The sequence below is a fragment of the Caloenas nicobarica genome, unplaced genomic scaffold (genome assembly GCF_036013445.1).
Source record: "Caloenas nicobarica isolate bCalNic1 unplaced genomic scaffold, bCalNic1.hap1 Scaffold_614, whole genome shotgun sequence".
Classification (NCBI taxonomy): domain Eukaryota; kingdom Metazoa; phylum Chordata; class Aves; order Columbiformes; family Columbidae; genus Caloenas; species Caloenas nicobarica.
The window spans coordinates 27,400-38,552 of NW_027017603.1; the positions used below are offsets into that span (position 1 = coordinate 27,400).

The window sequence follows — 11,153 nt, forward strand, 5'->3', positions numbered from 1 at the left end:
CCCGAACCCAACAATGAACCGTGACCCCCGAACCCCAAAATGAACCATGACCCCCGAACCCCAAAACTAACCATGACCCCGAACCCCAGAATTCACCGTGACCCCCAAACCCCAAAATGAACCGTGACCCCCGAACCCCAAAACGAACCGTGACCCGCCCCAGGAACAGAAAATAAACTGCGAACCCCCCCAGGACGTCCCCAAACCCCAAAACTGAGCTGGGACCCCCCCAGACACCCCCTGAACCCCAAATAGACTGGGACCCCCCACCCCCCCCTCACCCTCCTCCTCCTCAGGGGGCTCCTCCTGCCCCTCCCCCGCCACCTCGGGGGGGTCACTGGGGGGGTCCAGGGGGACCCAGGCGTCCGGGGGGACCCAGGCGTCCAGGCGGGGCCCTGCTGGGGGGGAGCGTGGGGTCAGCTGGGGCCTGGGGGACCCAGGAGTTCGGGGGGGACCCAGGAGTTCGGGGAGTCACCCACCCCCACCCCAGAGAGGACTCAAGTGTCTGGGGGGGGACCCGGGGGTTTGGGGGGACCCAGGAGTTCGGGAGGGACCCAGGAGTTCAGGGGGACCCAGGAGTTCGGGGGGACCCAGGAGTTCGGAGGGACCCAGGAGTTCGGGAGGGACCCAGGAGTTCAGGGGGACCCAGGAGTTCGGGGGGACCCAGGAGTTCGGAGGGACCCGGGAGTTCAGGGGGACCCAGGCGTCCGGGGGGACCCAGGAGTTCGGAGGGACCCAGGAGTTCGGGAGGGACCCAGGAGTTCAGGGGGACCCAGGAGTTCGGGGGGACCCAGGAGTTCAGGGGGACCCAGGAGTTCGGAGGGACCCAGGAGTTCGGGAGGGACCCAGGAGTCCGGGGGGACCCAGGAGTTCGGAGGGACCCGGGAGTTCAGGGGGACCCAGGCGTCCGGGGGGACCCAGGAGTTCGGAGGGACCCAGGAGTTCAGGGGGACCCAGGCGTCCGGGGGGACCCAGGAGTTCGGAGGGACCCAGGAGTTCAGGGGGACCCAGGCGTCCGGGGGGACCCGGGAGTTCGGAGGGACCCGGGAGTTCGGGAGGGACCCAGGCGTCCGGGAGGGACCCAGGAGTTCGGGAGGGACCCAGGAGTTCGGAGGGACCCAGGAGTTCAGGGGGACCCAGGCGTCCGGGGGGACCCAGGCGTCCGGTACCTGGGGGGGGCCGCGGTCGCTCCTTGGTCTCCAGGAAGAGCCGGAGCCGCCGCTGCTGCGCCCGGACCCGCCCGTCGGTGTCACCCACCGGCACCCGCGGGGACCACCTGGGGACCCAGGCGTCCGGGAGGGACCCAGGCGTCCGGGGAACAGGGGAGTTCAGGGGGACCCAGGCGTTCGGGGGGTCCCGGGGGGCTGGGGGGCGGGGGGTCCCCACCCGTCTCTCGGGATCGTCCCCATTGGTTCCCGGGCGGCCTCGATCTCCCGTTGGGTCTGCGCCAGCTCCTGCGGCCAATCAGAGCCCTCGGTCACCCCAGGAATACACCCCTTGGCCAATCAGAGCCCTCCGTCTCACTCATGTGACCCTGGGATTCCTCTCCTGGCCAATCACGTTGCACGTCCATAGGATCCCTCTCCCAGCCAATCAGATTCCTCCATTCCACTGCCCCCTAATCCCGGATCCCCGTCCCAGCCAATCAGATCCCTTGTCCACCCCAGAGGACCCAGGCGTTCGGGAGGGACCCAGGAGTCCGGGAGGGACCCAGGAGTCTGGGGGGGACCCAGGCGTCCGGGGGGGGACCCAGGAGTTCGGGAGGGACCCAGGCGTCCGGGAGGGGACCCAGGCGTTCGGGAGGGACCCAGGAGTTCGGGAGGGACCCAGGCGTCCGGGAGGGGACCCAGGCGTCCGGGAGGGACCCAGGAGTTTGGGAGGGACCCAGGCGTTCGGGGGGGACCCAAGAGTCTGGGGGGGGACCCAGGCGTTCGGGAGGGACCCAGGAGTTCGGGAGGGACCCAGGCGTCCAGGAGGGACCCAGACGTTTGGGGGGGACCCAGGTGTTCGGGGGGGACCCAGGAGTTCGGGAGGGACCCAGGCGTTCGGGAGGGACCCAGGCGTCCGGGAGGGGACCCAGGCGTTCGGGAGGGGACCCAGGCGTTCGGGAGGGACCCAGGCGTCCGGGAGGGACCCAGGAGTCCGGGGGGGGACCCAGGCGTCCGGGAGGGACCCAGGCGTTCGGGAGGGACCCAGGCGTCCGGGAGGGACCCAGGCGTCCGGGCGGCTCACCCGCGCGCGGTGCTGCAGCCGGGCCAGCAGGAGGCGCCGCTCCCCCCGCAGCTGCTCCAGGTGCCGCCGCAGCCGCCGGTTCAGCCCCAGGGACCCCCCGAGCGCCGCCCCCGCCTGCAGGGGGCGCCCTCAGAGCCCCCGGGACCCAGGCGTCCGGGGGCGCCCCCACCCATGGACCCAGGGACCCCCCCAGGGCACCCCGAGACCCCCAGGAACCAGCAGCCCCCCCCACAAAGGGACCCAGGCGTCCGGGACCTCCCCACAAAGGGACCCAGGCATCCGGGACCCCCCCACAAAGGGACCCAGGCGTCCGGGACCCCCCCACAAAGGGACCCAGGCGTCCAGGACCCCCCCACAAAGGGACCCAGGCGTCCGGGACCCCCCCCCACAAAGGGACCCAGGCGTCCGGGACCCCCCCCACAAAGGGACCCAGGCGTCCGGGACCCCGCCCGCAAAGGGACCCAGGCGTCCGGGACCCCCCCACAAAGGGACCCAGGCGTCCAGGACCCCGCCCGCAAAGGGACCCAGGCGTCCGGGACCCCCCCCCAAAGGGACCCAGGCGTCCGGGACCCCGCCCGCAAAGGGACCCAGGCGTCCGGGACCCCCCCCCAAAGGGACCCAGGCGTCCGGGACCCCGCCCGCAAAGGGACCCAGGCGTCCAGAACCCCACCACAAAGGGACCCAGGCGTCCGGGACCCCGCCCGCAAAGGGACCCAGGTGTCCGGGACCTCCCCACAAAGGGACCCAGGCGTCCGGGACCCTCCCCACAAAGGGACCCAGGCGTCCGGGACCCCCCCCCAAAGGGACCCAGGCGTCCAGGACCCCCCCCCAAAGGGACCCAGGCGTCCAGGACCCCCCCACAAAGGGACCCAGGCGTCCGGGGGCCTCACCCGCTGCAGTTGATCCTCCAGCCCCCGCAGCCGCCGCTGAGGGTCCCCCATCTGTGGGGGAGGGGCTGCATCCACCGGAAGGGGACCCAGGCGTCCGGGGAGGGACCCCCCACCCAGGGACCCCGGCGTCCGGGGACCCCCCAACAGGGGACCCAGGTGTCCGGGCACCTTCTCAGGGACCCCCCACCCAAAAGGGGACCCAGGCGTCCAGGGGCTGCCCCCCAGCCCCCTGAACCTGCCCCATAGACCCCCGGACCTGCCCCATAGATCCCCCGGACCTGCCCCATAGACCCCCGGACCTGCCCCATAGACCCCCCGGACCTGCCCCATAGATCCCCTGAACCTGCCCCATAGATCCCCTGAACCTGCCCCATAGACCCCCGGACCTGCCCCATAGATCCCCCGAACCTGCCCCATAGACCCCCGGACCTGCCCCATAGACCCCCCGGACCTGCCCCATAGATCCCCCGGACCTGCCCCATAGACCCCCCGGACCTGCCCCATAGATCCCCGGACCTGCCCCATAGACCCCCCGGACTTGCCCCATAGACCCCCCGGACCTGCCCCATAGATCCCCGGACCTGCCCCATAGACCCCCGGACCTGCCCCATAGATCCCCGGACCTGCCCCATAGACCCCCCGGACCTGCCCCATAGATCCCCCGGACCTGCCCCATAGACCCCCGGACCTGCCCCATAGATCCTCGGACCTGCCCCATAGACCCCCCTGAACCTGCCCCATAGACCCCCGGACCTGCCCCATAGACCCCCCGGACCTGCCCCATAGATCCCCGGACCTGCCCCATAGATCCCCGGACCTGCCCCATAGACCCCCCGGACCTGCCCCATAGATCCCCCGGACCTGCCCCATAGACCCCCTGAACCTGCCCCATAGATCCCCGGACCTGCCCCATAGACCCCCGGACCTGCCCCATAGACCCCCCGGACGTGCCCCATAGACCCCCGGACCTGCCCCATAGATCCCCCGGACCTGCCCCATAGACCCCCGGACCTGCCCCATAGACCCCCGGACCTGCCCCATAGATCCCCCGGACCTGCCCCATAGATCCCCGGACCTGCCCCATAGACCCCCGGACCTGCCCCATAGATCCCCGGACCTGCCCCATAGACCCCCGGACCTGCCCCATAGATCCCCCGGACCTGCCCCATAGACCCCCGGACCTGCCCCATAGATCCCCGGACCTGCCCCATAGACCCCCGGACCTGCCCCATAGACCCCCCGGACCTGCCCCATAGATCCCCCGGACCTGCCCCATAGATCCCCTGGACCTGCCCCATAGACCCCCGGACCTGCCCCATAGATCCCCTGAACCTGCCCCATAGACCCCCGGACCTGCCCCATAGACCCCCGGACCTGCCCCATAGATCCCCGGACCTGCCCCATAGACCCCCGGACCTGCCCCATAGATCCCCTGAACCTGCCCCATAGATCCCCCGGACCTGCCCCATAGACCCCCCGGACCTGCCCCATAGATCCCCCGGACCTGCCCCATAGACCCCCGGACCTGCCCCATAGATCCCCTGAACCTGCCCCATAGACCCCCTGAACCTGCCCCATAGATCCCCGGACCTGCCCCATAGATCCCCCGGACCTGCCCCATAGATCCCCGGACCTGCCCCATAGACCCCCGGACCTGCCCCATAGATCCCCGGACCTGCCCCATAGACCCCCGGACCTGCCCCATAGACCCCCCGGACCTGCCCCATAGATCCCCCGGACCTGCCCCATAGACCCCCCGGACCTGCCCCATAGATCCCCCCGACCTGCCCCATAGACCCCCGGACCTGCCCCATAGATCCCCCGGACCTGCCCCATAGATCCCCCGAACCTGCCCCATAGATCCCCGGACCTGCCCCATAGATCCCCTGAACCTGCCCCATAGATCCCCGGACCTGCCCCATAGACCCCCCGGACCTGCCCCATAGATCCCTGGACCTGCCCCATAGATCCCCTGAACCTGCCCCATAGATCCCCGGACCTGCCCCATAGATCCCTGGACCTGCCCCATAGATCCCCTGAACCTGCCCCATAGACCCCCGGACCTGCCCCATAGATCCCCCCGACCTGCCCCATAGACCCCCGGACCTGCCCCATAGATCCCCCGGACCTGCCCCATAGATCCCCCGAACCTGCCCCATAGATCCCCGGACCTGCCCCATAGATCCCCTGAACCTGCCCCATAGATCCCCGGACCTGCCCCATAGACCCCCCGGACCTGCCCCATAGATCCCTGGACCTGCCCCATAGATCCCCTGAACCTGCCCCATAGACCCCCGGACCTGCCCCATAGATCCCTGGACCTGCCCCATAGATCCCCTGAACCTGCCCCATAGACCCCCCTGAACCTGCCCCATAGATCCCCGGACCTGCCCCATAGATCCCCCGAGTCTGCCCCATAGATCCCCGGACCTGCCCCATAGACCCCCTGAACCTGCCCCATAGACCCCCGGACCTGCCCCATAGATCCCTGAACCTGCCCCATAGATCCCCTGAACCTGCCCCATAGACCCCCGGACCTGCCCCATAGATCCCTGGACCTGCCCCATAGATCCCCTGAACCTGCCCCATAGACCCCCCTGAACCTGCCCCATAGATCCCCGGACCTGCCCCATAGATCCCCCGAGTCTGCCCCATAGATCCCCGGACCTGCCCCATAGACCCCCTGAACCTGCCCCATAGACCCCCGGACCTGCCCCATAGATCCCTGAACCTGCCCCATAGACCCCCGGACCTGCCCCATAGATCCCCTGAACCTGCCCCATAGACCCCCGGACCTGCCCCATAGACCCCCGGACCTGCCCCATAGACCCCCGGACCTGCCCCATAGACCCCCCGCCTCCCGGTACCTGTTGCTGGTTTGTTGTAGCGACCGGTGCTGGGCGGGGGGGGCGCGGGCCCCACAGCTGCCCCCCGAGTGCCCCCAGGTCCCGTCCCCGCCCCACAACCACCCCGGCCCCCAAGGGCCCCCCGCCCCGAGTGACCGCGAGTGACCCCGAGTGACCGCGAGTGACCGCGAGTGACCCCGAGTGACCCCGAGTGACCCCGCCACAGCCCCCGCCGCCCGAGCCCTACCCCGGTCACGTGACCCCGCGCCGTTGCCACAGCGACGCCTGCAGGGCAGGGTGGGCGGGGCCTCTCGCAGCGCCACGTGACCCGCGGCAAACCCCGCCCACGCCGGGCTGCGGTCACGTGATCCGGGGATTTCCGTCCCCCCCCCCGCGATTCCCGTTGCCGTGGAGACGGGGGGGGGGGGAGGGGGACACGCCCGCCAGGGGACCCAGGAGTCCGGGGGGACCCAGGAGTTCGGGAGGGACCCAGGAGTTCGGGGGGGACCCAGGAGTCCGGGAGGGACCCAGGAGTTTGGGGGACCCAGGAGTCCGGGAGGGACCCAGGAGTTCGGGGAGGACCCAGGAGTTCGGGGGGGACCCAGGAGTCCGGGAGGGACCCAGGAGTTCGGGGAGGGACCCAGGAGTTCGGGAGGGACCCAGGAGTTCGGGGGGGGACCCAGGAGTCCGGGGGGACCCAGGAGTTCGGGGGGGGACCCAGGAGTCCGGGGGGACCCAGGAGTTCGGGAGGGACCCAGGAGTTCGGGGGGGGACCCAGGCGTCCCCCCGGTATCGCAGGAATCAGCCAATCAGAGGCTGGGCGGAGCCCTGGTCAGCAGCCAATCAGAGCTGGGGCGTGGCCCCCCCTCCCCCCCAGTGCAGCAGCCAATAGGACGCGGGATCCATTGGATCTTGGGCTCTCAGCCAATGAGCAGCCAGGCTTGGGGCGGGGGGGGCGGGGGAATCCTGGGTGGGGACCCAGGCGTCCGGGAGGGAACCCAGGCGTCCGGGCCCCTCCCCTCCCCCAAGCAGGGACCCACGCGGGGGGGTGGGTGGGGCCCGGACGCCTGGGTCCCTTCCCGTTTGGGGTGGACACGGAGTGTAACGGTTCAGCTCAGCGCCCGGACGCCTGGGTCCCCCCCGAACTCCTGGGTCCCCCTGACAGGGCAAGAGGTACCGGGGGGGGAGGGCGCTGTCCCGGATGCCTGGGTCCCTCCCGAACTCCTGGGTCCCTCCCGAACGCCTGGGTCTCCCCGAACTCCTGGGTCCCCCCCGAACTCCTGGGTCTCCCCGAACTCCTGGGTCCCCCCCGAACTCCTGGGTCTCCCCGAACTCCTGGGTCCTCTCCCAAACTCCCGGGTCCCCCCCGAACTCCTGGGTCCCCCCCCCGAACTCCTGGGTCTCCCTGAACTCCTGGGTCCCCCCCGAACTCCTGGGTCCCTCCCGAACTCCTGGGTCCCTCCTGAACTCCTGGGTCCCCTCCCGAACTCCTGGGTCCCTCCCGGACTCCTGGGTCCCCTCCCGAACTCCCGGGTCCCCTCCCGAACTCCTGGGTCCCTCCCGAACTCCTAGGTCCCCTCCTGAACTCCTGGGTCCCTCCGGACGCCTGGGTCCCCCCCGAACTCCTGGGTCCCCCCCGAACTCCTGGGTCCCTCCGGACGCCTGGGTCCCCCCCGAACTCCTGGGTCTCCCCGAACTCCTGGGTCCCTCCGGACGCCTGGGTCCCCCCCGAACTCCTGGGTCCCCCCCGAACTCCTGGGTCCCTCCGGACGCCTGAGTCCCCCCCGAACTCCTGGGTCTCCCCGAACTCCTGGGTCCCTCCGGACGCCTGGGTCCCCCCCGAACTCCTGGGTCCCTCCGGACGCCTGGGTCCCCCCCGAACTCCTGGGTCCCTCCGGACGCCTGGGTCCCCTCCCAAACTCCTGGGTCTCCCCGAACTCCTGGGTCCCTCCGGACGCCTGGGTCCCCCCCAAACTCCTGGGTCTCCCCAAACTCCTGGGTCCCCCCCGAACTCCTGGGTCCCCTCCCGAACTCCTGGGTCCCTCCCGAACTCCTGGGTCCTCCTGATGGGGCAAGAGGTGACTGGGGGGGCGGGGGGGGTGCTCCATCCCGAACTCCTGGGTCCTCTCACGAAATGCTGGGTCCCCTCCCGGACGCCTGGGTCCCCTCCCGGACGCCTGGGTCCCTCCCAGCCACATTCGGAAGCCGTTTGGGTGGGGGGGGTTGTGGGGGGTGGGGCTGGGGGGGGTTTGGGGTCCCCTCACCCCCGTCCCCCCAGCTCCCGCCATGAGCTCCGTCCTCGTCGCCGTCACCGGTTTCCATGTCCTCGTCCTCGTCCTGCTCTTCGTGGCCACCCTGGACAAGGTAGGACCCGCGGACCCAGGCGTCCGGGCCCCATAGCGACCCCAAGAGGGGACCCAGGCATCTGGCCCCAGAGGGACCCAGGCGTCCGGGCCCCACACGCTGCCCCCCAGGGCTGGTGGGTCCTGCCGGACGGGGCCCAGTTGAACCTGTGGGTCGATTGTGTCCGAACTGGGAACCGGAGCTGGAGCTGCAGCCGCAACGGGAACACGGGTGAGGGGGTGTGTGGGGTGGGGACGTGTGGGGTGGGGACGTGTGGGGTGGAGACGTGTGGGGCTGGGGGTGTGTGGGGCAGGGGGTGTGTGGGGTGGGGACGTGTGGGGTGGGGACGTGTGGGGCTGGGGACGTGTGGGGCTGGGGGTGTGTGGGGCAGGGGACGTGTGGGGTGGGGACGTGTGGGGCTGGGGGTGTGTGGGGCTGGGGGTGTGTGGGGCAGGGGGTGTGTGGGGCTGGGGGTGTGTGGGGCTGGGGACGTGTGGGGCTGGGGGTGTGTGGGGCTGGGGACGTGTGGGGCTGGGGGTGTGTGGGGCAGGGGGTGTGTGGGGCTGGGGACGTGTGGGGCTGGGGGTGTGTGGGGCTGGGGGTGTGTGGGGCCGGGGACGTGTGGGGCTGGGGGTGTGTGGGGCTGGGGGTGTGTGGGGCTGGGGACGTGTGGGGCTGGGGACGTGTGGGGCTGGGGGTGTGTGGGGCTGGGGGTGTGTGGGGCTGGGGGTGTGTGGGGCTGGGGGTGTGTGGGGCTGGGGACGTGTGGGGCTGGGGACGTGTGGGGCTGGGGGTGTGTGGGGCTGGGGGTGTGTGGGGCTGGGGACGTGTGGGGCGTGTCCGTGGGTGTGGCTGTGGGTGTGTCCCTGGGTGTGTCTGTGGGTGTGTCCGTGTCCGTGTCCATGTCCGTGTCCGTGTCCGTGTCCGTGTCCGTACTGTGTCCATGTCCGTGCCGTGTCCATGCCGTGCCGTGCCGTGCCGTGCCGTGCCGTGCCGTGTCCATGTCCATGTCCGTGCCGTGTCCGTGCCGTGTCCGTGCCGTGTCCGTGCCGTGTCCATGTCCATGTCCGTGCCGTGTCCATGTCCATGTCCGTGCCGTGTCCGTGCCGTGTCCGTGTCCGTGCCGTGCCATGTCTGTGCCGTGTCCGTGTCCATGCTGTGCCGTGTCCATGCCGTGTCCGTGCCGTGCCGTGCCGTGTCCATGCCGTGTCCGTGCCGTGCCGTGCCGTGTCCATGCCGTGTCCGTGCCGTGCCGTGCCGTGTCCATGCCGTGTCCGTGCCGTGCCGTGCCGTGCCGGTGTGAGCGGCCGCGCCGCCGGGCAGCCGCCCAGGCCCTGCAGGTCGCCTCGCTGCTGCTCTCGGCCGTTTCGCTGCTGCTGCTCCTGGCGCAGCTGCAGGCGCCGCGCGGGAGGCGCCTCTGGGCCGCCGGCGGGACCCAGCTCACGGCAGGTCAGCGCCCCGGACGCCTGGGTCCCCCGGACGCCTGGGTCCCCCCGAACTCCTGGGTCCCCTGAACTCCTGGGTCCCTCCCGAACTCCTGGGTCCCCCCCTGAACTCCTGGGTCCCCCTGGACGCCTGGGTCCCCCCGAACTCCTGGGTCCCCCCCTGAACTCCTGGGTCCCCCGGACGCCTGGGTCCCTCCTGAACTCCTGGGTCCCCCGAACTCCTGGGTCCCTCCCGAACTCCTGGGTGTCCCCCCGAACTCCTGGGTCCCCTCCCAAACTCCTGGGTCTCCCCGAACTCCTGGGTCCCCCCCCGATCTCCTGGGTCCCTCCTGAACTCCTGGGTCCCCCTGGACGCCTGGGTCCCCCCGGACGCCTGGGTCCCTGACGGTGGGCGTGGCCGCAGGGCTGCTGGCGCTGGCGGGGGCGGGGCTGGTGACGTCACAGGGGCGGGGCCCCCCCGGGAGCCGCTTCGGCCACTGCCTGGGCGTGGCCTGGCTGGGCGGGGCCCTGGCGCTGGCCAATGGGGTCGCGTACACCTGCCTGAGGACCACCCAGTGACATCAGCCCGGCGCGTGACGTCATCGCCGACATCACCAACGACGTCAACACGGCCGATGACATCATCGCTGACATCACCAACAACGTCAACACGGCCGATGACATCATCAACGGCATCAACACGGCCGATGACGTCATCGGTGACATCACCAATGACGTCAACACAGCCGATGGCGTCATCGATGACATCAACATGGCCGATGACGTCATCGCTGACATCACCAATGACATCAACACGGCCAATGACATCATCAACGGCGTCAACACGGCCGATGACATCATCGCTGACATCAGCAATGACGTCAACACAGCCGATGGCGTCATCAACGGCATCAACATGGCTGATGACATCATCGGTGACATCAGCAATGACGTCAACCCAGCTGGTGGCGTCATCGATGACATCAACACGGCCGATGACATCACCAGCGCCGTTGACGCGCCCAATGACATCACCAGTGACACTGACACAATGAATGACATCACCGACAATGTCGACACGGCCAGTGACGTCACCAATGACGTCAGCGATTCGGTGACGTCACCGCCCGCGCGGCCAGTGACGGGCTGTGACGTCATCAGCCCGCGCCCCGCCCCCGCGCACGGGAATAAAATGGGAACCGCAAGGGATTGTGGGTAACGGGGGGAGGGGCCGCCCCGCGGCATCGTGGGAACCGGAGGCAGAGTCGCCGTCGGGGTGCAGCCGGGACCCCCTTTATTGCCCCGGACGCCTGGGTCCCCCCCGGACGCCTGGGTCCCCCCCGGACGCCAGGGTCCCTCCCCGGACACCTGGGTCCCTCCCCGGACGCCAGGGTCCCCCCCAGTGCCCGGCTCAGGGG

At 70.5% G+C, this 11,153-nt stretch overlaps 1 protein-coding gene across 1 annotated transcript; it reads left to right on the top strand.

The window, feature by feature from the left end:
* The first annotated feature begins 7,040 nt into the window (after positions 1 to 7,040).
* On the top strand, positions 7,041 to 10,316 carry LOC136002882 (epithelial membrane protein 3-like). Its single transcript, XM_065658129.1, has 5 exons — positions 7,041 to 7,141; positions 8,247 to 8,332; positions 8,443 to 8,542; positions 9,635 to 9,760; positions 10,160 to 10,316. The coding sequence occupies exons 2-5, from the start codon at positions 8,255 to 8,257 to the stop codon at positions 10,312 to 10,314; spliced, it is 459 nt and encodes a 152-aa protein (XP_065514201.1). The 5' UTR covers positions 7,041 to 7,141; positions 8,247 to 8,254; the 3' UTR covers positions 10,315 to 10,316.
* The last annotated feature ends 837 nt before the right edge of the window (positions 10,317 to 11,153 follow it).

Bases quoted from the DNA above. Each gene is read 5' to 3' on its own strand.
- LOC136002882 (XM_065658129.1), top strand. From the start codon at position 8,255: ATGAGCTCCGTCCTCGTCGCCGTCACCGGTTTCCATGTCCTCGTCCTC. The intron at 8,333-8,442 runs GTAGGACCCGCG...GCTGCCCCCCAG, and splicing joins TCGTGGCCACCCTGGACAAG to GGCTGGTGGGTCCTGCCGGA. The intron at 8,543-9,634 runs GTGAGGGGGTGT...GCCGCCGGGCAG, and splicing joins CAGCCGCAACGGGAACACGG to CCGCCCAGGCCCTGCAGGTC.